The sequence below is a fragment of the Brassica napus genome, unplaced genomic scaffold (genome assembly GCF_020379485.1).
Source record: "Brassica napus cultivar Da-Ae unplaced genomic scaffold, Da-Ae ScsIHWf_617;HRSCAF=912, whole genome shotgun sequence".
Classification (NCBI taxonomy): Eukaryota; Viridiplantae; Streptophyta; class Magnoliopsida; order Brassicales; family Brassicaceae; genus Brassica; species Brassica napus.
The window spans coordinates 8,526-35,758 of record NW_026016676.1 but is presented as its reverse complement, the minus strand read 5'-3'; the positions used below and the strand labels follow the sequence as shown (position 1 = coordinate 35,758).

The window sequence follows — 27,233 nt, the reverse complement described above, 5'->3', positions numbered from 1 at the left end:
GTTGATAAATAAATAAGCAGGGTTTTACGATATTATATCTAAAGAAAATATATTGATAAATTATAGTACTAGCTAGATGTGATTCTTTACACATAACGATTTTTGATTCTTTACCCAAAAATGAAATAATCTTCATTATCCTTGTGACTACGAAAACATTAAAACTGAACCAGACCATTCAATTAACTGATACATGACCAACTATAGGCTGATAAATACAATGAAAATTCGAATCCTATAACATTCCAAATATTAGCTATTGCAGCCACTTAAAAACAAATCTTAAACGCCAGCCTATATCTATATATACTCCATTGTACATACTACATATTAATAAACCTATAGAGTCCATTACTGGGATCAAACAATTTACTACTAGTCTACTATGCACATAAACGACAACTACTTAAAGCTTCCTTGGAATATTATGCGACATCATCTTTTTAGTCTTTTACAAAGATATAAATACCTATCTCAACTTAGCTAATGTATGGCTTCCGATCTCATGTACCCCTATATTATACATTCTCTCACTGCCCTACTTAGTTCAAAATAATTGTAAGCAGTGAACAAATCAAAAGAATAAGTAAATGGAATAAGGAGACTCATCTCGAGGCGACACGAGCACTTTTCCGGCTATTTCTCCCACCACATTTTACCATGGAAACTCTACAAAGCCTTTCTCTGGATTCCCGTGACTCCTCTCTCTCTCTTTAATTTTTATCTCCAAGAAATTGCCACCGGGTTTCGTGATTTTAACGTGTATGCCTCACTTTTTATATTCGTGTGTTCACTTATTTTTGAAATAAACCCCATGCTTTAACAAAAATTAAAGTGAAAAGACGGGCTTCGAACAATCAACTGGCACCTTGTTGACGTTTATATGCATACACATTTATGTGTATACCCAAAATGATTTGGTTGTTGCGATTAATTAGACCAGACCATAGTATCATATCAAGTATATTGGAGATGGATAACTAGAACGCTCTTTTTCAATATCTGATCATACAAGCAAAAACTTGCATTTAGGGTTTCGCATACGCTTCAACAAGGACATAAGACCACCCGCAACAGCGGATTTTATGCCAAAATCCTTAACAAAATAATATTAAAATATTTAGTAGGCCCCTCATTTTATTAAGGATTGTGCTACAATTGACTCTTCCAGTCCTTATTTACGGATCTCACTTCTGATAATCTCTTCACTGTGTGCGGGCTCCACTGCCGCGTGGAAGCCCGCGATTGGCCAATTTTTTTTTTTGTTTTTTTAAATTCGGACAAAAAAGAAAAAATAATAAAATATTCTAAAAAGTGTTGTTAAGGATTTTCTGTTAAGGACTATGGTTGTGGGTGCTCTAAGGTACGTATAATGCAATTATTATGCTCAGAAATACGAAGTATTGGAAAGCTGATTTAATTAGAGTCCATCCGTTCCATTAATTTAATTGTTTTAGAAAAAATGTTTAATAAAGATTGATGTTTTATGCTTTATGTGGAGAAATTATAAATTACAAGAAACTAATTGAGTTTATTAAATTACTATTGCTTAAAAATTATTAGAGACTTAATCGTAAAAAATTAATGCATTCATAATAGTAATTTAATATTCTTTCCGTTCTATTTAGATATACAGTATATTTTAGAGAGAAAAAACAAATTCTTTCACTAAGATAGATAGTATTAATCAATTAGCGTATGTCACTCCTTTTCCGTTTCTTCTATATTGAAATGATGAATGATCCTAGTTATTATTGAATCACTTTTGGATTAAAGATGAAACTAGATCTTGATCCGTGCGACCGCGCGAGTATTTAATTTGTGTTCGTATTTAGTGATATATTTGTTAATGTAGTCATATTTGTAAATGTAAATGATATATTTGTACTGAATTTTATATTTTAGCATTTTAGAGTAAAATGTATCACCGATATTGGGAATTATATAAAAAATATAACATTTATATAATTAGATCCATGTCTAAGATATATAGCGAACAAATTTTTTAAATAAAAAATACGAAAATAGATAATTGTGAATTAGCATGCTATTTATAAATGATACGTTAGCTATAATATTTGTAAGTAAATAAAATGATTCTTAAACTTTTATCAAATTTGGAACATATAAAAATTAAGATTTAAATTTGTAAGAAAATAAAATGAAAATATAAATTTGATGTAACTGATAAGAAATTATAAATGTGCTTAATTTTTGTGTACATTTAAACCAGGACTCTGCGGATGTTTGCTTTTACTTTTGTAAATAATTTTTTTTGCCTAAGGTGATAGTATATATTTTAAAATTTTACATGTGTTAAATAATTATTTAATAACATTTATAAGCATGATAATTTTATAGTTTATATTTTTTTTTAAATTTTATTTTGTCTTGTAAACCGTCAATTGTATTACCACCATTTTTAGAATATGATCCGTGCATCTGTACAAATATTTCATTTTGTTTTTTTGTTGTGGATCAAAATTTTACGATCATGTCTAATAAATTATTTTATATACATGGTAAGTTGGTAAATAATTATAATGATGCATGTAATATATTTGTATTGGTAAGAAGAAGAATTTTTTTCAAAAAAAAAAAAATGAAGAGTGACGTGAATTGTGGGAGAGAATGACACAAACTATAACTTATATTTTTACATAGATATTTTGTGTATATTATTGATATTCATTAATGTTTATAATGTTAATATGAAATATATAAGTTAAAATATTTATATTGAATTGATTGTGAATTTAATTTAGAAAATGTTTTATTAATTTTGAAAAAGACATGGAAAGCACAGAAGTAAGAGTAATTATTACTTCATTAATTTTAAAAAAGACAAAAATTACTTAAAAATAGGTTCATTTAATTATTTCAATGGCATTAGGTTGTAAATATTGTGCAAAATTAAGGGTTAGTCTTAATTTGTACTTCTCTTTTAATAGATTAGATTATGAATGAGCGTTGGCTAAACTGGGATGTTTCTCTTAGAGCATCTCTAGAAAAACTCTCTATTATAGAGTTTTACAAACTCTATATTTGAAGTTTTAAAGTGTTCTTCTCCAAAAGCAAAATTTCAAATTTAACTTCAAAATTATTTATAATTTACACTATACTCCTTATATTTGTCATAATTAATATAAATCCATATAACTTTTGTAGATAACTAGCAAATATATAAAAATATTATAGTAATATTAATTAATAAAATCTTACAATAATATATAAAATTATAAATATAAATAAATAATTAAATATTACACTACAAAAAAATACCACATTATTATATAAAATTATTTTATTAATGCTCCATTTTTTCGTTTATACAAAATTTGTTTGGACAATATTTTAGAAGTTCCGGAGAATCTTTACTAGACTATTAGTGTTGTTGTAATTTTTAAATTTGTGTAATAATTATGTTTTCATTTATATATCTTCTTAAAAAATATGATTAAGTTTCTTTTGTAATATTCTTGTTGTCTAATTCTACTTTAAAAATATTATTAATCTTATTTTGATTTTTTTAAAAACTTTAATGTGTAAAATTTTAATTTATAAAATAAATTTGAAATATTTAAAATATACAAAAGTTTTAAAGATTAAAACTATGAATGAGAAAATACTTAAGAATCATAAATTTGTTGTATAATTAATTATAAAGACCAAGATGCAAATAAAAAGATGAAACTTCAAATTTAGAGTTTTGAATAGTAAAATTCATTTCTTAAAACTTTAAATTTAAAGTTTTGAAGTTCTTTCTGGAGAGAAAAAGATTATATATATGAAGTTATATAGTTTCTTTTGGAAATTCTCTTATAATTGAGAGATTTCGGTTTGTACTCCAAAATAATCCCGTAGCCTATCAAAATTGGATATTAAAGGTATACAAGAATAATTCAAGCATTGCTCTTGGAACCCTAGCTAGAATATTTGTTTTACCCACTGTACTTGACAATTAGTTCAAAGTATGGATACTATTTACAAATCTAACTAAAGCGAAGGGTATAAGTGGAAATGTGATTTGTCATTATTGCAATATGATGGTTAATTTTTTTTTGTCATCAATAAGATGGTTATTATGCATGACCCATTAGACAATCTCCAACCCAACCATATTTTTTATTCTATATTTTTTTCTAAAATAAAGTAAGTATGCCTCTCTATAATAGAGATGGAAAATAAAATTGCATTGAAAATGATTTTAATTGACTAACACAATTACAAGATTAAGCTTTAAAGCTAGTACTTATCATACTCATTATGTTTCAAATTGTAAGTAATTTTAGATAAAGAAACTATTATTAATAAACTTATTAATTTTTAAAATGTATAATTTAATATATAAATTTAATCAATTATAAAAATATACATAACTTAATTGGTTACTATTCTTTTTTTTTGATCAATTGGTTACTATTCTAATAAATGCAAAATTGTATTGAAATGTTAAGAGTACTTATATGTTGAAACAATTTTTTTTCTAAAACTACTTATAATACTAATGAAAATAACATAGCTGAAAACAATAATAAGATATATATTTCTCTTTTTTGAACAAAAGAAAAAGAGAGATATTTCTCTCTATTACATCTTAATATTAATCTGGGTTCTATAGTATATCATTATCATATATGACCTAATACTACAATCTGGAAGAAGAACCTAAGTATATGTTAGCATTTGGTTTCACCGATAAAAACTCTTATAAATAAAAACTGAACTTTTTTAACCGAACCGCTAACCCCTAATTTGTAATTTACATTTTTTTGTGTCTACTCTAATTAGAATTATTAATTTCTTTGAGGAAGAATACACTCATTAAGGCCACGACCACGACGCAGTGACATACGTAAAGAAGACGGCCGCAAAGCTCTGGATCGTCGCGAGAAAAAAACAAGGTAAAAGATCTCAGAAGAATCGAGTTGGTGAAGTTGGAGAGGTCGGCTGTGTTACTACCCGCCGCTGAAACCGTAACGCAAAACCCAACCGCCGAACCCTAACGGCGAACACGATTAAAAGGAAGGACGACCGAGATGAAAATTGGATTGCATGCAGATGCGAGGCGTTGGAGCAGATCGGAGGCCTTTCGACTTCGAGAAATCGCCGAAGAAAGTGAGAAGAAGAAGATGTGATTCGGATGAAGACACGATTTACCTTTGTGCAGTTAATTTTTTTTTTTAATTAATTTTTGTAGCAGGTGCAGCCGGTTAATTAAAAGGATAATACTGTATTATTATGTATATATGACGCCGTGTATCTGTTCGTTAGGTAAAATAGCTACTCTGTCAATTATCGTTTTTTTCGTTGCCATACACCCCAATTTCTCATTTATTCATGAGGTAGTTTTTTGGAAGTCATAACATTATCTAATTAGATTAGTTAAAACTAGCTATCTATTTTACTAATAATTAGGGTTGATAAATTATCCGCAAATTTCGATTTGAAATGTTATCCATTTATATTTTATATGGAACAAAATAAATATTAATATATAATATCCGTTAAAAATAAATTAAATTACTAGTAAAAGACAGATGCCCGATCTAACATATATATATATATATAAATAATTATATGTATATATATATATATATGTACTGTTAGAGTAAAATAATGCCAGTTTTTTAGTTTTATTAACTGTAATTGCTTACCTATACAAACTGATACTATTATATTGTATAATTGTTTTATAAGTTTTATAATTATTTTTACCTATACAAATTTTAAATAATTGTATAATTATTATTTATAATTCTTGATGACATATATTACATAACTATTCTTTACCTATTCAAGTATATTACAAACTGATAACTATTTTTTAAATGACATTTGTATTGAAGTATTGTTGTTTTTACTAATTTATATATATATATATATATATAAAGAAAATAATTCAACTTATTTATTTTCACGATTGAATCGAATGTCTGATTAAAAATATACTGGATATCCAAATAACGAATATCTGAAAATATAGGGATAAATCAAATCATAAAGTTTCTAATCCACACAAAATAAAATAGATCACCAAAATCTTCAATAACTTGGATATCTGATCTGTGCCTAATGATAAATTGCTTTATCGATACTTTTTCTAGTTATCGAAAACCCAATAATTTTAAAGACCACAAGTTTAGTTCACATTTTAAAAGAATCTATTCTTTTCTTTGGTATGAAAAATAATATATTCTTTTACAAAAAAATGAAAAAGAATGTATTTTTCAAAGGAAATTTTAATTGTTTGTCTAGATTTGGTTTAAAATACGTTGTTTCAGAATCTATACTATTAAAACTGAAATACAAATATAAACTTACATTTGAAATAACTTTTAACTACACTCAAATCTATACTAATAAAAGGGATTAATCGAGGCTTTAGAAAGCGTCCACGTCGTTTTAAAAACCCTCTTCGAAAACAAGCCACGTGACATGACTACTATTATTACCTTATTAAATTAAATCATATTACCATACTACACATTATTACTATATATACATTAAATCATACGAAAATATATGTAAATATACATTTAAATATGTAAATATATAATATATGAATTATATATACAATAATAAGTAAAAACACAATTTAAAATATATATAATATATGAAAATAATATTAATAAGTAAATACATAATAAAAAATCTAAAAATATATCAAGCATTAAAAATTTATCTTAAAATGTAAATACACAATTTAAAAAAAAAATAGAAAAGTACATTAAACCTTAAACATCTATCTTAAAATGTCAAATTTAGATATTAAGTAAACATATAATGTACGAAAATAATATTTATAAGTAATCTATACTAATAAAAGGGATTAATCGAGGCTTCAGAAAGCGTCCACGTCGTTTTAAAAACCCTCTTCGAAAACAAGCCACGTGACATGACTACTATTATTACCTTATTAGATTAAATCATATTACCATACTACACATTATTACTATATATACATTAAATCATACGAAAATATATGTAAATATACATTTAAATATGTAAATATATAATATATGAATTATATATACAATAATAAGTAAAAACACAATTAAAAATATATAATATATGAAAATAATATTAATAAGTAAATACATAATAAAAAATCTAAAAATATATCAAGCATTAAAAATTTATCTTAAAATGTAAATACACAATTTTAAAAAAAAAAAAGTACATTAAACCTTAAACATCTATCTTAAAATGTCAAATTTAGATATTAAGTAAACATATAATGTACGAAAATAATATTTATAAGTAAATACATATATAATATAAAAATGGAAAAAGTACATTAAACACTAAATATCTATCTTAAAATGTAAATAACAAAAAAAAGAATGGAAATATTACATTAGATATCTATCTTAAAATATAAAAATTAAATACATGTAAATATACATTTAAATATATATAAATATATAATATATAAAGTAATATTAACTAAGTACATACGAAAATATAAGTAAATATATATTTAAATGCGTAAATATATAATATACAAATTATATATAAAATAATAAGTAAATACACAATTTAAAAAATATATAATATACAAAAATAATATTAATAAGTAAATACATAATATAAAAATAGAAAAGGTACATTAAACATGGGAAATTGTCACAAATAGCACATTCATAGTACCACTTTTCATGTTTACACTAATCACTTTTATCCTCACTTTTAATGAAGGGTAAAAGACAATTATACCTTTAGGGTTAACTAATCTAGACTTAGGGTTTAAAGTTGAGAGTGAGATAGGGTTTTTGGAATGTGAAATTTAGGATTCTAATAAATATATAAATAATACTTAAAATATATATACAAAAATTTTAAAAAATAGTTTCAAACATAATTTTCGTTTTTCAAAAAGAAATTTGTAAAAAAAAAATAAAAAAATTTTGAAAATAAAAAATTTCAAAAATGTTTTTTTATAAAAAAGTTTGAATTTGAAAAATTATAATTCGAAAACATAAAAAAAATTTACGTTTTATTTATTTATTTATTTCTTTTTTCTTTTATATTTTTTTATATTTTTTAATTTATATTTTTTTATTTAAATAATGATTTATTATATATATAAATAACAAGGACATAATAGTCTTTTGCTACTTAATGAAGAAGATATTTTTGAAAATGTCTCTTTAGTGGTGGTAAAAATGAAAAGTGGTACCATGAAAGTGGTAAACATGTAATTATCCCTTATTTCATCTATATTGTATATTTACTTATACTAATAGTACGCTAGATATTTAATGTAATATTCTTATTTCTTATACTGTACACTTAATTTTTTTTATTATTATATTGTATATTTATTTATTCTATTATTTTTTATTTTTTTTATTAAATAACAATATTGAGATAATATTTTAACGTAATATTTGTATTTCTTCTACTGCATATTTACTTATTATTTATTTTTTTCTTATATTGCATATTTACTTATTATAATATTACGATAAATTTTTAATGTAATATTTATATTTTTATATTGCATATTTACTGATTATTTATTTTAGTATAAAAATTTTAGATAGATGTTTAATGTAGTTTTTCTATTTCTTATATGGGAACTTGCCACAAATAGCACATTTATAGTACCACTTTTCATGTTTATACTAACTACTTTTACCCTCACTTTTAATGAATAGTAAAGAACAATTATACCCTTAGTATTAAATAATCTAAACTTAGGGTTTAGAGTTGAGGGGTGGGTAAGGTTTTTAGAATGTGAAATTTAGGATTCTAATAAATATATAAATAAATACTTAAAAATATATAATTTTTTTTTAAAAAATAGTGTCAAACATAATTTTCGTTTTTCAAAAAGAAATAAAAAAAAAAGAAATTCGAAAAAAGTTTTTTATAAAAAATTTCGAATTTTATTTATTTTATTTTATTTTTTTATTTTTTTTATTTTTTTTATTTTTTTTTATTTAAATAATAATTTATTATATATATATAACAAGGGCATATTAGTCTTTTGCCACTTAATGAATAAGATATTTTTGAAAATGTTTCTTTAGTGGTGGTAAAAATGAAAAGTGATACTATAAAAGTGGTAAACATGTAATTTTCCCAAGAAATAAATAATAAAAAAATATATACTATAAGAAGTAGAAAATGTATATTAACTATCTACCTTAAGAATGTTAAATAAAATAAATAATAAGTAAATAATATATTAATAACATATTTTAGTATTAACATTTTCGATAAAACAATAAGAATAGTTAGATAATTAACATTTGAAAATTAATATAGTTCCGCATGTAGCGCGGATTAATCCCTAGTACCATTGAAACTACCTAATCCTTACCTCTTTCATTTTGTTTTTGTCACTTAAAACAAAAATAAAACCTATCTAAACTAATTTTCAAAACTTCCCAAAAAATAATTATTCTAATAAACTTTCCAATTAGTTGTTACGAAAATATTCTTTAAAAATATCACCCAACAGTCCAACGCCTAAGATACACAAATTAATATATGCTAAATGGTAAAATAACAAAAATAGTTCCAAAAATGATCTAGATAAAAACTTCAACTACATTAATAATAGTCGCTGATGTTGAATCACAATAGCCTAAACCCATAAATTAGATAAAAATCTTATTGGCATTTAATAAATTTTATTTTTGGAGTTTTTTTCTATTTGATTAATTAAAACCATTTTGAAACAATTTACAATATTTCATTAGCTATATGTTTCACATTAAGCAAATAGAGAATATTGTTCAATAAAATATTATTTATTGTATTGTAGTTTATTCATCATTATTTGTTAATAATACATAACTTTCGAAACCCATGTAAATAATATTTTTTTAAGTAAATATTAAACACGAAAGCAAAAATATGTTATTGTATTCATTGTTTTGTGGAACTATTAGTCCAATACAAATGCAATAAGACAAATATATAACCAAATGACTATTGCAATTGACGGTTAAATACAATAAATAAACTTACTAATATAAAAATATTTTTTTTGTAAATAAATTTTATATTACACAAAATGTTAAAATATATATTACCAAAAAACTACATCAATATTAATTTATATGACTCAGCCGGATAGAGCGTCTCTTCGGAACGATTCAAGCCCGACTACCACTTGATCTTAGAAGATGGGCGTCGACAAAAAAAAATATTAATTTATATTAATTATAAAACAAACACATGCACGAACGTACATGTTAAATTTTAGTTTTCTTTATTTATATTTTACCTTAGAAAGCTCTTATAAAATGTTTGGTTGTATGTAAGATCATTTATCTGGTCATTTAACTTATAAAACTAGATTTTGATCCGCGCTTTCAAAGCGCGGGATTATATTTTGTTGATAAAATTATTAACATGTTTATTAAGCGCATATATTTACTAAATAAACATATAATCTTATATTTTATACACATTTGTATATCTATTTCGAATTATAATTTTGCATACAATAAAATCCCGCACTTTAATTTTTAGTTATTTAGAAGTGTAATAAATTTTAGGTAGTGAATTTTTTTTGCCTGTACCATAAATTAAATATTAAAAATTTAGAAGCAAAATAAGTTTTTATAAATGTTAATTCTAATTCTATCATAACCGTAAAATTTGAAATATTCAATCATAAGTTTGTGAGTAAAATCTGAAACTTTCTTTAATGATGATAGATATTTAATTTTTAAGTTTGTATTTATTTTTTTCTTTGGTCATAACCCGTGTCAAAACACGGAATCATAATTTAAAACTAAAATTTGTGCCAAAATGTGAGATTTTTATTCATGAAATTTCAATATTGAAAGAGATGAGTTACAACTGATTATATATATTTAATAAATTATTTTATTAGGTGATATTTTAACATGTTCCAAAATCCAAGATCATAATATTTTTAAAATGTCATTTTAACCCGTACCAAAACGCAATATCAGAATATTTTTTTATCAAAGAGGGGACCCTTACGTATTTATTCAAAATGCTGTTATTGATTTATTAAGTTTTGTGATTTTAATGAAATGAAATTTATTGTATTTAGGTAAGATTTAGGTGTTTTGATAGAATGACAAATATATTTATTTCAACAAAAATACAAAATAAACATATTCAAATGAATACACATATGTAATAACTATGCATTAGATTAACACTACATGGAATTTATTATATGAAATTTGCTGATCCGGTATACAAAATACATTATAAAATAGTATATAATCAATATGATATATCTAACATTTTCAAAAATAACAAAACAAAGATTTTTACTAAATTTAGGACGTGTGGAAATGGAACCAAATTCCGTGTCACTATAAATCTTTGTAGATCGATACAATATTCAAACTATTGTTCAATTTTAAAATATTTAAGATTTTTTATATATTGACAATTACTTGTTTTTAATATTTTTTAATCTTTAATCTTATGATTTTTTAACTATATCTTAAGCTTTAAAATGTAATGTTTAATATATGTAATTTGAAATTTTAAAATAATAGATTACAAAAAAAAATTGTATGTTTTTTTTATTCTTATTAGATTAATGGTAATTACTACTGTCAAGTAAAAAAATGTATTTGTTTTTTTTAACTACATATTAATTACTATGATCTATACATACTATTAATTTAAATTGTACGTAATTTTTAATATCAAATAAAATATTAACTACTATAACTGACCGTATGATATACATTATATCAGGCTTTAGATATATATATTACCTGTCAATTTGAAAACCTTGAAACGTTGAATCCGATATAGTATTAGACCATGATGGTGTAAGTTTCGATACATAAAACCCACATACAGCCATCTACTTTATAAGCAATGAAAAACAAATGGTTAATGATTGTTTTTTTATGTACAGAGAAATAATATGGATTGGTGATGTTACCATCGGCTAAAATGATTTGGTTGAACGGCAAAAGACAAATGATGCAACAGATTGTTTGTTGGAAGAAAAAGAATATCGTGGAAATATATATATATATATATATATATATACATAAAATCATAGCTTACAAATAACCCACTGGTAAAGACTTGTAAATATTGTTGAAACAGAAAGTGACTTAAAACAAAAAAATCTTATGTTTTAATAGTATAGACAACACATTAAAACCGAGTATAATTAAAGAATATTCTAAGAATATACATTATGCGAGATATATTAAGTTACAACAATCTATTATTTTGAATTTTGATATCTATTAAGTTACAACAATAAAATCATTTAGTTAATCTTGTTACTTTATCGAATATTGTAATTTTTATACGAAAGTTTATTCATAATATGATATTTTTATACCCAACTGTTAAACAAATTTTACTGAACATTATTAAATAAAGTAATGAATTAAAAAGATATGATAGGTAGTTTATGGTTTCGTGTATATGAATAAGCAATTGTTAGTGTTTGAGCTTGCACATAACCGAATTCTTGTAGCACTTAGATTATAGTCAAAGTAAATACTTTAATCCAAAACCAAACAAACAAAGAAAAAACAGTTGACAGAGTCGTGTATAATATATTGTAGTTCAAGGAACTTGTTAGGTATTGTGTGACCACAATTTTCAATGATCATTTGATTCTTTTACCTTAATTACCCCTTTGAAACAAAGGTTCAAAACTTTTGATATATATCATGCGACCAGTTATAGAAAAAATATATCTATTGTATAATTACACATGGTTAATTAAAAAAAGAAGTGGAAAAAGATCACACAAAAGTAGGAGATGATCTGCGATTTACTATAACAAAATAAAAGCATTTGATTAAAAGCATAGATTGAAAACAACTCAGTGGCAGAGAATTGTAAATACTTCTGAAATAGGAGGGTACCTCAAAAAAGAATCTTCTATTAATTTTTAATAGTATAGAAGATTGTTATTTGGTCATCTGATTATTTATCTGGATTTAAACTCTACGTCTGGTAAACTTTTTGTTTTGTAACATTTTGAAGAAAGGTCTGCAGAGAGAAAAAAGCTCTCATTCTCTCTCGTGTAGACGCCGCTCGTGAAACACCTCTAAGCTCCGGTGGCCGTGCAAGCGGCACCGGAGGCGTCACGCCTTCTCCCTTTCCTCATTTTTTCTTTTGCTTTCGTCCTTTCCATCTCTCCTGGGTCAAGATTCTTGTCGCTCTGTGCTGTCGTGGTCACTCCAGAAACTCGCTTAGCGACGGATGGAGACGACTTCGGACTTTTAATGGAGGGGCGGTGAGACCTTAGGCGACACGGCAGAGACGAGAGTCGGCGTTTAGGGTTTCAGCTTTAACCAGATCCAGTTTTCCCTTTTGGAGATCTCCCGTTAAAGCTGTTTGATGTCGGCGCGTGACGAGGCGTGACAGTTCTTCCACCATGGATCTACCTTTCCCCGGCGGCGGTGTGACTGTAGAAGGAAGAATACGACTGGCAGCGAAAGAGGTTCCGATCTCTGAGATTGACGCGCGGATTGGATCTCAACGATGGACTTATCCTTCGGAGAAGAGGTCCTTGCCGGAGACACGCGGTGGAGAAGTGCTCCAATGGCGACGGTTCAGCTTGTGACTGGTCCAATTTTCGATCTCTACTCTCTTTCAAGCTGCGATGTGGAGTCCTCGTTCCGTTTAGTTGATGTCAAGGCCCACTTTTCATTCCGGACAGTCACGTTCGGCTTTAGGCTTAAGGTCGGGATGGTGTGACTGAAGGGATGGATTTGCGGTCGGTATGCGCCCTTAGGTGAGTTAATGTTAGTCCATGTGCTGAAATCACATTATATGGAGGCTAATAGTTCTGGAGCTTTACTGGTCCTGACTGCGGTTCAGAACCTGACAACTCAATTCCATCCTAGCGCTTCAAGGTATTATTTATACGACCAGCCTGTCAGTACGGAACTGTTCCGTTTTTTGGCTTAGGAGCGGAGTTTTTCAAACCGGTGGTGACACATCTATTCAAGGAATGCATCGAAAGATGAGGAGTGTTGTTCATGTGCCCCAATCTTATCATATAGAGATCAATGCTATGGTTCAATATTGGTCCTTGGATAGTGCTTGTCATCTAAGGGGCATAAAGCTCTCGTCTCGTGGGGTCTAATTAGGTGGTTTAAGAACCGGCTTCTTCTGTGTCTTGGAAGGAGTTTGTGTTCACTGGGGGAAATTACAACAAAGAATTGCATTTGGTAGTGTAGGATCCAAGCAGTGATCTTAGATGTTACTAAATCTCTTTGTTTGTAAGTGAGGTTTTAAACACTTGTGTGGTGTAAAAGCTTTGTACCCTTATTTGGTGAATATAAAGTTGATGTTGAGTTAAAAAAAAAAAAAAAAAAACTATGAGTGGTTCAGTCTGAAAGAAAGTTTTCTTTTAAATTTTCATTTTCACTCGTAGTACCCTCGTGAACATTTACAAATTGATTGTTAATTTTATTTAACTAAATAATAAAAGTAAGAGAAGGATATGGCAAGATCTAAAAGTGGAATAAGAACTTTCCATGTAGCAGACCTACACCTGCTGGATTTTAGTATATATGTAGTATTTAAATTAAAATTTGAAATGATAAAATTATTTGTTGTTTTTGTTTGTATCACGTGACATGTGCTAGTATTAAAGAATTTTATTCCAGTAGCTTTTTATATTTTTGAGCCTGTCATCTTCTTTTATGTTTTTTTGTGTTAGTAACATTTGAATCGATTTTCAGCTACAAAAAAAAACATTTGAATCGATTTTCCGAAATTAATTAAAACGTCAATATATTTCAGTTCCAGTTAATATCGTGGTAGAATTAATTGAAGCCGCACGATGAAGATTAATTTTGGTTATATTGTGACAACGTAAAGCAGATACGTTTTAGGAAAAAACTATACATGAATATACAATAATTTGGGTACATGATATACCTGGTTTTTCTTCATAGTTGCTTGACTAAGTATAACATGATCAACATTTTAAAACATACTACTACAAATTGATTACTAAAATGTGTTTGTGCCATAACAAATTTCACATGTGAAATCAAGTTTGGTGCACATACTTATATATATTCACATGTACATTTAAAATACGCGGATAATAAATCTGTAAGATTGATGTTAAATTGTTAATGGAAGACATGTACAAAGGCATGCGATTAAACAAAAGGGCGGACTCCTACCCCAACACAATCTCCTAGTGTGCAAAAGACACAATTAACAATAACTTTAAACTTGAATATAATGTTTAAGTTTAGCTTGAATTTAATTAATCAATAAGGACTCTTTCTTTTGACGGGTGTGCAGACCGATTATGCGGTCAACAAACTTTTACTCGGGGAGACAAAAACCAATTGCCCCACCAATTCTACCATATGTTTATTTTTATTTTTTTATATACTGTATTAACATCTTGACGAATGACGAAGATACAAAATATATATCTTCGACACCTCTTAATGCAATTTTTTTTATTTGAACGAGCTGTTACTTTAACTGTACCTCGTTCCATGATTTTCATACTAATTAATAAGTTTGCTCTTATTATATTACATGCAGATGAGATAATTCGGGGATGTACAATAACATCGCTTCTTTACAACTCATTTGCTGTATTTTTGTTAATTTATACTAGACTTGACCCGTACGTCCGTGCATGTTGGTTTTTACGTCTTCATAAATTGGTTAGTGACATTTTTAAATATATAGATTATTTCGATATTTTTAGGTTCGTTAAAACTTACCCAGACCCATAAGAATTCAAATCGAATCCTATCCAAAAAGTTATAATATCTGAACATAGTTTAATTTTAAAACTCAAAAATCCGATACCCGTAAAAATCGATATGTATCCGAACGTATACTCGAATGTCAATGTCTAACTAATTATGCAAACAAATAAAAATAATTTTGTCAGCCGGTTTGAATTCTTGTCACTAATGAAGTAATTTTATTAATACACGTAAAATTATTATGGTTAATACATAAAACAAATGACATCAAATTACTATGGTAAATACAATTAATGAAGTATTTCAGATGAGTGAAAAAGTACTTATAAAAGATAAATATTATTTTGTACTTCAGTTTTAATAGATTAGATACATACACGTATGCTTAAACATGCATTAATGGATAGATATGCAAGTAAAGTAGAGAGGTAGATTTTTTTTTTGAACACAAGAGAGGTAGATATATAGACATTACTAGACATGGATATTTTTGGTTTCGGCTTGGTTAGGTTCGAGTATTTTGGATATCGGGTAGTTCAGATAGATGGTTAACAGATCCATTTATTATCTGACCTATTTTCAGTCAGATTCGGTTCGGATAGTAAAACTAGAAACTAGAAAATACAAAAATTGCAATTCTCATTTGTTTTCGGTTCTGTTTTTTTTTTGGATTGTTTGGGTCGTTCATGTTAAATATCGAGTATTTTTGAATAAAATATCAAATAGTTAAAATGATTCAGATAATTTTTGGGATATTTGGATATTTTAATATCGTCATAATTTCAGATACTTTTGAATAGTTTGAATACTTTATAATAATTTAATTTTCTTCAAACATTTTTGAATACTTTAATAAATTTTCAAATTATAAATATATATGTAGTTAGGTTATCTGTATATGTAATTTTTATTTTATATATTCGCCAGGTACTCGTTGGTTCTCGGTTTCGTTTGATTATTTCAGATGTAAGAATATTTGAAGATGTATGTCTAGTATTGGTTTGAGGTATTTTGATTTGATTCCGATTCAGATCTTTGGTTCTGGTTTTTTTGCCCAAACCTAGACTTCAAGTAAAATGGTCAAATGGTAATTTAGGCTAAGAAGTGATTTGAGGATCGTGGTAATGCTGGGCTTTGAGGAGTCATAATTCGCATTAAACAAGGACGTGAGTTCCCATAACCCTAGTGGGGTTTAGAGAGAGACAGAGAAGATCGATCAAGACAGAGAAAGAGAGAGACTTAAATATGCTTAAACTTTCTATTAATATTTCCCATTATGCTATTGTACATTGAAAATTAGATTGCCTTTTAGGGTTGGAATTTTCCGGTTGGAATCTTAGGTTTTGTCTTACTACATGGACCTGTGACTGCCATGATAAAGATATGTTTTTTTGTTAACACTAAAAAAATACTCCAAAACGAACCAAGGGATCCCACAAAACATAGTTTCACAATTACAAATAAGAGTTTACTGATAAAAAATTTTAGCCTTTTTTAAATCGGAAAAACTCTCCATTAACAGCTTCAATTTTCAATTTACAAATTGTTAAGGTCAATCATCTAAACTATTAAGGCAGAAGTACAAATAATACTTACTCCTTAAAGTTGCACAAATATTACATCCATATGCCACTGTTTAAACTATGTCGTTTTACTTACTCTCTTTTTCTTCTTAATTCGTTGATACATTACAACTAAACAAACCTTATATTATTCTGGGCTTACAATTTCGAAATGGCCCAAACATACTTATTTAGGTATATGCGTATATTAAATAGATTTTAATTTAAACTATCGTAACCTCTTCAACTTCTTTCCTTCCATAGTACAAACCATTCCTAAAACCATTCCTACATTTACGATATTTAAAAAAAAATCAACACAGAATATTTTTTCCTAATTCTACGCAGTCAGCATTTAAAAAAGGAATCAATATAACTAACGAAATCAAATAATTATCTTTTCAAAAACTTGGTTACCAAGTAATTCTTATCTTTAAAGATCGAATATTCTCTTTTTCCTATTAGATAAAAAAATTATGAATGTACATTAAATAATTTTACAAAGATTTTGCCATTGATTCTGCGTTTAAATTATAACTACCAAAATTTACCATTTAATTATTACGCGATTAACCTAATGGGATCCCTTTTGATATGCCAACTATATATACATACTCCTCAAGTTGCATCGAAATCATATCAAATCAAAGAATACAAAAAAACCTCATTATGTCTAAGCTAACGACATTTGTTCCTCTCACAAAACTCAGGCCATTCAAAGACAACTGGAGAATTCAAGTGAAATGTTTACATTCGTGGAAGCAAAACACACCTTTTGCAGGTGATACTTTCGAGATGGTGTTAGCAGATCAATGGGTAAGTTTTGTAACACACGTTTCTTCCTTTCATTGTATTACTAATGTCATGAATCTAACTAATATGACTGTGTTTTTGTTAGGGTAACAAGATCCATGCTACTAGCAAACGATCTCTCATGCAACGGATTCAACGTGTCTTACCTATAGATTCTTGGGGAGTTATTGAATATGTTACCGTGACTCCAGCTGGTGGTCAATATCGAACAACCAACTACAAATACAAGATGGTTATAGCAGAAGACGCTGTGCTATCAAGATCGGATTTAGTTGATGATAGAGTTTTCATATCGCTTGCTAATTATGAAGAAATTGAGAATGGAACAAAAAAACAAGCTTTTCTCATTGGTAATCTCTGTTTATGTTATATTCATATTGTTTTAAAACTATACTGACATGCGTTTGATATACATCGTTACCTATGTTTCTATTTGTTATCTCACAGACGTGATAGGAAGAATTCATGACCTTGGTGATGTACAGACTGTACAAGTTTCTGGCGAAGACAGAAAGAGGGTTCTGTTTCGCTTAGTTGATGCAGAGTTAGTTTCAAAACATTTTGTTTTTGTTAGCTTATACACTTTATTTTGTTATCTTCTTTTACTAAATATCATTCTTTGATATTGTTAGAGGAAACAATCTTGCATGCTGTCTGTGGGGAACATATGCTGAGCAACTTGAACCGTTTTCTGGTCACGGAAAGGATCAAACAATTATTTGTTTGATCAGGTTTGCAAAAATCAAGGAATTTAGAGGTATTTGTTTTGACTCTTATAACATTAGTTGATTAATTTATTTTTTGTATGATTGAATTCAAAGCCTATGTTTAATGTTTTATAGGAGAGCTGCAAATCACTAATGCTTTTGATGCGACACGACTGTTCCTGAATGCAATGATCCCTGAAGTTTCTAATATAACTCAAAGGTTTTGCTTATGTTATGATTATGATTTATATATTATTACATGCCTATCTTATAAAACTAATTTTTAAATGTCCAAATTGAAATGCATTTAAGGCTGTCAAATGATGATCTCTCTGTTGCTTTGGTCCCAAAACCGTCTGGAAAGAAGGATGGTAAAAGAATTTTGTATAACTGGAATGATGCTGAGATCAAAACAATTGCAGAAGTCGCTGAGGCCAATCAGGTACATCTAACCTTTTTTCCGAATGTAATTGTTTTGCTTTATGGTTATGAACATTTGAATAAAAATCCGCTCATAATTTTATAAAATATTTAGGTGGAGATTTGCAAAATCATATGTACTATTGAAGCTATAGATACAGATTGGTCTTGGTTCTACATTGATTGTAACCGGCACCAAAAACGTGTCCTTAAGATTCCTAAAGTTGATTATGGAAGGATGACAAAAAAAGATAAGCCTTTGTTTCGTTGTGAACTATGTCGTTCTAATATCAATACTGTTGGACCCAAGTAAGTGATTAACTTTACTTAAACTAATTGTTGAGAGTTCAAATATTTAGCAAGATCAAAGTATTTTTACTATATCCGATTTTTTTTTTTTTTAGATTCAAGCTACATCTGGTTGTGAAAGATGACTCTGCAACATGTAATGTGATGTTGCTAGGCTCTGTTGGTAAGTCCATCGTTGGAGTGGATGCTGAAGAATTATGGGATGGCTCATATGAGGAGGTATATATTTTTATATAAATTTGTGTTTTGCAGTTACTTTTCTCTACAATAATAGTTTAGATTTAACCCCCATATATTTCTACTTTATTTCAGATTGAAGATCCAGATATACTACCAGAACCTATTCTTAGTTTGGTCGGCAAGTCTTTCTGTTTTGGTATTTCCATATCCTAAGACAATGTCACAAATGGATCCGACACTTTTGTTGTTTTAGAGGTTTGTTCTGGAGATAAAGTTCTTACTATCCAGACTGACTCTCAATCTAATTCTGATATTGTCACAACTTCTTCTACCATGTCATCTGGATCTGTAAGTATATTTTTTATCTAATTTATGCTTTACATTTGTTATTAGTGTGTGCTTTATGATAGTGTCTAACGAATCCTTGAAATTTAAATTGATTTAGGCCATGATGTTGGATCAAATTTCCTCTGATGAGTGTCCAACTCCTATAACAAAGCGCAAGGATGATGATTGTGACCTACAGGACCTAACATCTTCTTCCAAGAAACAATGCACCAAGATAATCAAAGAAGAGAAGATCAAGAATGATTAGGCTGAAGATCAAGTTTCTATCCGATATCAAACTCCTTTCGCTTATTTTGGTTTTATTTTTTAATGCTTTGATTTATTCCGTACTTTGAATTCGAGGGTTTGTTTTTTTATATTTTATTGTGTTATTTTAATTTTCTTTATTTAATAATAAGCTGGGTTTTTATGTCATTTTTATGCATTCTTTCAAAATTAATGTTTAAGACAATAACATGAAATTACTTATTACTAATCAAAACAAGAGCCTAACTAACCAATCAACTCATATAGAAACTAAAGTAAAACTATACTAACAATCGTATTTCTAAAGGGTAATAAGTTTGGTTAGAAGAGTTTACCTGTCTATAAGAGTATGAATGTTCGAACCTGCTCCATCATTGTTTGTCATCGGATCTGTGATTCCAGTACACCATAAATGTTTTTAGAACGAATAAATGTCTTGAGAATTAATTTTACTAAAAAAGGCCATATCAATCTTACTAATATAAATGTTATATAGTGAATAACATTGAATGTTACAGATGTTTGAATAAAATAATTCCTGGATTAAACTTCCTTATTTTAACTATTATCCTACATTTAAGCAATTTATATATTGTCAATCATAAATTGGGACCAGAAAAATAGGAGATTACCTGAATATATGCAAATCTCATAGTAAGCTAATCCAATCTTCCAAAAAAATCTTTCTGAATAAATGCCGTGGAAGGAACATTCCTTCATCCTCATACTCAAGAGATGAATCGCAAGAGAGGAGAATTTCAGGGATTAGTCACTGGAAAAGATAAAGAAAAAACGATGATTGTCAATGATATGCCTAACCTTGAAGAGATTCAGAGGTTTTCTAATCCCATCTCAAACCAGCCGATTTCTATAAGTTCTATCTACTATAGACTCTTCGAAAATATTGAGAATCATAAAGTTCCAAGCTACACTATTCCTCCATATCAACAAATAAGCAAGCTTTCACCACAAACACCTTTAAATAAAAGAAGATGTATCCTTGGTAAATCATTCATCTAAAAGGAACTATTAAGTATCATCATGTACAATGAACAAGATATAAAAAATGTTTTTTATTTTCTAATGTTTCAAAGGTCTAGAAAAGTTAAAAGACCAAGTGAATGACACCCCGGTGTTTAGCAGCTGCTTAACCTCATTATCAAGTAAGTCCTCATCCTTTTTTTACTGTGTATATATATAAATATATAATATATTCTAACCTGCTCATTTTTCATAATCATTTTAACCTTTTTTGATATTATAACAGAGGATCTACAAAAGAGGAGTTTCAAATCTATGAAAACTAAGGCTTGCCATCAAACCAGAAGTTCAAGTAATGTATTGAAAGACATTACTAATACAGCACATCTGAGGAAAAAACAACGCAGTTCATCATCAGATAACTTCGATGCGTCAGCTCAGTCCATAGAAGAAGAAGATGGACTGGTCGGAACTGATTTGTTTGGAGGTAACCAAATCTTGAAAACAGTCGTGTTTTTAATGGACTGAGCTGAGTGATAATATAAGAGTATTTTTTCGCAGGGATCATTGATACAGATAGCCAGCAAGTCTTTGAATGTTCTTCTCTAGAGAATACTGATACAGAAAATGAAGACTCTGATTTAGATGATCCTATGGATTTTGAGCCAGAGGTTGAGCCAAACGATAAAGAGAGAGTGGCATTGGAATCGGCTCACACTGTTGGTGTTGTAAAGGCGCCAAAACCATCTTACGAAAAGTATTATACTGAAAACGGTATTGGTTTTGTTTGTTTTCTTCATTCAATAACATGTTTTATGTTCCTATACTCTTATTTACGTGTTTCTATTTTGATGTCTCATATTTAGACTACTTAGATGAAGGTGATCCAGACTACAACTGTTCTCATTGTGGTGCTATCATGTGGTATGGAGAACGGCTAAACAAGCGAGAGAAACGCAAAGAATCCTACATTTTCATTATGTTGTATGCAAGGACAAGTGAAATTGCCGTTGTTGAAGGAACCACCAACAGTCTTAAAAAATCTCTTGCAAGGAGATGATCCAAGAAGCAGACATTTTCAAAAACATATAAGGCCCTACAATATGGTTTTTTCCTTCACTTCTCTTGGTGGAAGAGTAGAGAGGTCTCTGAAAAAAGGTAGAGGCCCTGATATGTTTCAGCTTCAAGGAGAAAATTATCATTTATTGGGTGCTGGTATCACACCACCTGAGGGAGGTACACCAAAGTTTGGACAGCTATATATAGTTGATACGGAGAATGAAGTTGAAAACAGAGCAAAATGTTTAAGGTATAATGTTTTGTATTACTCGGAAACTGTGCTTTTAATAGTAGTACGATTACTAACATTGTCTCTTTTTATATTTTATGTTAGCCTGGGTAAACAGAAAATTCAAGTCAAGAAAAAGGATCATCTCAGAAAAGATATTATAGAGACTTTGATGAAGATGTTGAATGAAGTCAATCCATATGTTAAAAAGTTTAGATCAGCAAGGGACCGCTTCAACACAGATCCTGAGAACTCTTTTCATATGAGGATTGTTAGTGAGAGGTTAAAGGATGGAAGGACATATAACACACCCACAGCTTCAGAGGTTGCTGCGCTGATTCCTGGAGATTTTAGTCTTGATATGGACAGAAGGGATATTGTTCTACAAAAAAGTTCAGGAAAACTACTGAGAATAAACGAGATTCATGCTTCCTATCTTGCACTTCAGTATCCTCTTTTGTTTACATTTGGTGAAGATAAATTCAGACTTGGTATTAAGAAAGGAGCAACAGAAAAGACGAAAAAACAAAAGAAGCCTAATATCAGTATGAGGCAATGGTTTGCTTTTCGCCTTCACGAGCGTAAGAACGAATCTCATTCTCTCCTACATTCTAGAAGGCTATTTCAGCAGTTTGTGGTGGATGCCTTCACCACGATTGAGTCTAATCGTTTAAGATATTTGAAGATGAACCAGCCTTCTTTGTGATCAGATAGCTATGATTCTATTAAAGAGTCTGAGAACGCAGGAAAAGAGGATATGAATCAGCAAGGAACTGAGTTTACATTACCAGCTTCATTCGTAGGGAGTCCTAGATATATGAAGAATTGTTACTTGGATGCTATGGCAATATGTAAGCATTTTGGATTCCCTGATTTTTTCATCACTTTCACATGTAATCCCAAATGGCCAGAGATCACAAGATATGTTAAGGCAAGGAAACTAAAGGCTGAAGACAGATCAGACATTATCTGTAGGATTTTCAAGATCAAACTTGATTCTTTGATGGATACTCTAACCAAAAAAAATATATTGGGAGAGACACAGTCATGTAAGTTAAACCTGTCTGATCTGTATATTTATAAAAATTCCATACGTTTGAATTTATATAAATTGTGACAAACGTTTTTTTTTGTTACAGCTATGTACACTGTTGAGTTCCAGAAACGGGGTTTACCACATGCTCACATTCTCTTATTCATGAAGAAGTTAAAGAAGCCTACAACAGCCGATATTGACGACATTATTTCTGCAGAGATTCCTAACAAGAAGGAAGAACCAGAACTGTATGAGGTCGTTAAAGATATGATGATTCATGGTCCATGTGGAAGAGCTAATACTAATTCTCCATGTATGGAAAATGGTCGTTGCTCTAAGTCATATCCTAAATTATTTTCTGAGAAGACCACTATTAACAAAGAAGGTTTTCCGGTTTACAAGAGGCGTGAGCAGTCACATAACTTTGTTATGAAGAGTGGAGTGAGGTGTGACAATCGGCATGTCATTCCTTACAACCGGAAGTTATCTCTTCTATACAGAGCTCATATCAACGTCGAGTGGTGCAACCAAGTTGGGTCTATAAAGTATTTATTCAAATACATTAATAAAGGACAGGACCGTGTCACAGTTGCTGTTGAACCACCAGACCACATTGTTGCAAGTGAGTTAGGAGATGTTGAGATTACTAAAGAGAATCTTGATAAGAAAAGAAATGAACTCAAGGAATTCTTCGATTGCAGGTATTATTACCATTGTTGTTCTTTACAGTATACCAGTTCATTAATTTAGCCACTGTTTTTTTACCAATATGTTTTTTTTTTCAGATACGTGTCAACATGTGAAGGAACATGGAGAGTATTCAAATTTCCTATTCACTATCGATCAACTGCTGTTGAAAAGCTTAGTTTCCATCTCCCCGGAAAGCAAGTTATTACATTCAGAAGGAAAGACAAATTGAAAGCAGTTGTCACCCGAAAGCTCATTGAAAATACAATGTTCTTAGCTTGGTTTGAGTTGAACAAGACTGACTCCTTCGCAAGAACATTGACCTATGCTCAGATCCCAAGCTTCTATACTTACAATAAAAGGTTAAAGAAGTTCAACAGGAGGAAACGGGGATTTGCTTTGGGGAGGATTAACTATGCTCCTAGGACCCAAGAAGATGCTTATTACTTGCGTGTATTGTTGAATGTTGTCAGGGGACCCACGAGTTATGAGGAGATTAAAACATACCAAGATGTTCTCTATCCGAGCTACAAAGAAGCATGTAATGCTCGTGGGTTATTAGATGATGATCAGGAGTACATTGATGACATAGTAAGAAGAAGTTTTGAGAGCACAGCAAGTGAGCTACGGAAAGTGTTTGTTATGATGCTTATGAGTAACACTTTATCTAAGCCTGAGTCAGTATGGGAAAACACTTGGATGTTTTTATCTGAAGATATTGAGCACTCTAGGAGAAGGAATTTTAATAGACCAGGTATGTTTTTAGATTTTAAACTTGATTGTTCAATTTAGCTACATGAATTTACGTTTCAAGACTTATAATTTTAGTTTCTTTCTTGACTTTTTCATATTCATTTTAGGTCTGATGCTGAGTGATGACGACAAAAAGAAGTATGCTTTACTTGAGATTGAAAAAATCTTGAAACGATCTGGAACTTCACTCGCAAAATTTGATTCTATGCCTAAACCGCCAAAGATAAGTGTCCACGATGAAAATGTCTTGGTGCTAGACGAACGCAGCTATGAGCGTTCTGATTTGTTAGAGACTCTTCGAAGAGATCTGCTGAAGATGACTTGCGAGCAAAGAAAGATATATGAGGAGATTCTTTCTGCTGTTAATAAAGGAGATGGTGGAATGTTTTTTGTTAGTGGTTTTGGTGGAACAGGGAAAACTTTCCTATGGAAATTGCTTTCTGCAGCTATCAGATCCAGAGGAGATATTGTTCTAAACGTGGCTTCGAGCGGCATTGCATCACTGTTGTTGCCTGGTGGTCGGACAGCACATTCCAGATTCGGGATTCCTCTAAATCCAAACGAGTTTTCTTCATGTACTATGAAGCATGGAAGTGACCAAGCTAATTTAGTGAAAGCCTCATCACTTATCATCTGGGATGAAGCGCCTATGATGAGCAAGCATTGTTTTGAGGCTTTGGATAAAAGTTTATCTGATATTGTTGGGAAACACGACACACAACCATTTGGTGGAAAGGTTATCGTGTTTGGTGGTGATTTTAGGCAAGTTTTGCCTGTTATAAATGGTGCTGGTAGAGCTGAAATAGTTATGGCCTCACTTAACTCATCCTATCTTTGGACGCACTGCAAAGTTCTTAAGCTCTCCAAGAATATGAGATTGCTATCAGCAGGATTGTCACCAGCAGAGGCAAAGGATCTTCAAGAATTTTCTGAGTGGATATTAAAAGTTGGTGATGGTAAACTTTCAGAGCCTAATGATGGTGAGACAGAGATAGAAATTCCCTCTGAATTTTTGATTACAGATTGTAATGATCCTATAGAAGCAATCAGCGAAGAGATTTATGGCACAGCAACTTCATTGCATGAAAAGAAAGATGCAATTTTTTTTCAAGAGAGAGCTATCCTCTGTCCAACTAACGAGGATGTTAATACAGTTAATGAATATATGTTGGACAAGCTAGAAGGTAAATTGCGCTATTTCATCTATTGATTTTGCAGAAGTTGTAGTTGACTCTTATTCTAAGAGTTTTTGTTTTCTATTTCAGGTGAGGAAAAAATTTATAACAGTGCTGATAGCATTGATCCCTCTGATACAGGTGCTGTGAACAATGAAGCTCTTAGTGCGGATTTTCTAAACACAATTAAGGTTCCTGGTTTACCAAACCATAGTCTTAGACTGAAGGTTGGTTGTCCTGTTATGGTTCTGAGAAACATTGCACCTACTGATGGCTTAATGAATGGGACAAGACTGCAGATCACTCAGCTAATGGATTTTATGGTTCAAGCTAGGATTATAACAGGAGAGAGGATTGGGGAGATAGTTGATATTCCTAGATTGCTAATAACCTCTTCTGACACCAGATTGCCTTTTAAAATGAGGAGAAGGCAACTGCCTCTTGCTGTGGCTTTTGCAATCACAATCAACAAAAGTCAAGGGCAATCGCTATCTAAAGTAGGTCTTTATCTACCAAGACCTGTCTTTTCACATGGTCAGTTATATGTTGCTGTTTCTAGAGTGACTTCCAAAAAGGGATTGAAAATTCTGATTTTAGACGAAGATGGCAAACCACAGAAACAAACTAAGAATGTAGTTTTCAAAGAAGTTTTCGACAACCTTTAACAGCTGAGGTAACACAATTTGACCCTTTTGAAGTTTTTTTTATTTTCAGTATATGTTTTGGTGCATAATTTTCACATTTTGTTTATTCAGAAAGAAAGTACAGACAAATACTAAAATGATTTTGTTATTTTGATCGTTGCAGGTGTCGCAAGTTATATGTGGTGGATGAATGCTTGCTGGTTCACTAAGTTCTATTTTTGTTATGCAAACAACATTTCTTTGTTTTACCAAGTCGCTTCATAACAATAAGACTTGAAAAAAATTTCATTTAGACAAACGCATGCATTCTATTTGGTCGTTCTTAACCATATCTAAATAAAGCTGTTGTTATCTAAGAAGAACATCAATGAGGTATTTCTTCCTCAAACATCTTAACTAAA

General features: G+C 29.4%; 2 protein-coding genes across 2 annotated transcripts; both read left to right on the top strand.

Moving 5' to 3' along the window:
* The first annotated feature begins 13,473 nt into the window (after positions 1 to 13,473).
* On the top strand, positions 13,474 to 20,269 carry LOC125604743. The gene is made up of 13 exons (XM_048774943.1): positions 13,474 to 13,683; positions 13,771 to 13,847; positions 17,956 to 18,061; positions 18,144 to 18,408; positions 18,506 to 18,602; positions 18,691 to 18,815; positions 18,901 to 18,985; positions 19,078 to 19,207; positions 19,301 to 19,494; positions 19,590 to 19,713; positions 19,807 to 19,870; positions 19,928 to 20,022; positions 20,120 to 20,269. Exons 1-13 carry the CDS (start codon positions 13,474 to 13,476, stop codon positions 20,267 to 20,269), a joined length of 1,722 nt encoding a protein of 573 aa, XP_048630900.1.
* A 2,083-nt stretch (positions 20,270 to 22,352) lies between these two features.
* Positions 22,353 to 26,853, top strand: LOC125604742. Its single transcript, XM_048774942.1, has 7 exons — positions 22,353 to 22,558; positions 22,643 to 23,205; positions 23,248 to 23,586; positions 23,677 to 24,274; positions 24,359 to 25,014; positions 25,121 to 26,197; positions 26,279 to 26,853. The coding sequence occupies exons 1-7, from the start codon at positions 22,353 to 22,355 to the stop codon at positions 26,851 to 26,853; spliced, it is 4,014 nt and encodes a 1,337-aa protein (XP_048630899.1).
* Positions 26,854 to 27,233: the final 380 nt, after the last annotated feature.

What these genes read in the sequence shown, in the direction of transcription:
- LOC125604742 (XM_048774942.1), top strand. Translation starts at nt 22,353, where the DNA reads ATGGTTTTTTCCTTCACTTCTCTTGGTGGAAGAGTAGAGAGGTCTCTG. An exon ending in ATTGGGAGAGACACAGTCAT is followed by an intron (nt 23,587 to 23,676) that starts GTAAGTTAAACC and finishes TTTTTGTTACAG; the next exon opens with CTATGTACACTGTTGAGTTC. An exon ending in TATGTTGGACAAGCTAGAAG is followed by an intron (nt 26,198 to 26,278) that starts GTAAATTGCGCT and finishes TTTCTATTTCAG; the next exon opens with GTGAGGAAAAAATTTATAAC.
- LOC125604743 (XM_048774943.1), top strand. Translation starts at nt 13,474, where the DNA reads ATGGACTTATCCTTCGGAGAAGAGGTCCTTGCCGGAGACACGCGGTGG. An exon ending in AAGTCGCTGAGGCCAATCAG is followed by an intron (nt 19,208 to 19,300) that starts GTACATCTAACC and finishes TAAAATATTTAG; the next exon opens with GTGGAGATTTGCAAAATCAT. An exon ending in ATCAATACTGTTGGACCCAA is followed by an intron (nt 19,495 to 19,589) that starts GTAAGTGATTAA and finishes TTTTTTTTTTAG; the next exon opens with ATTCAAGCTACATCTGGTTG.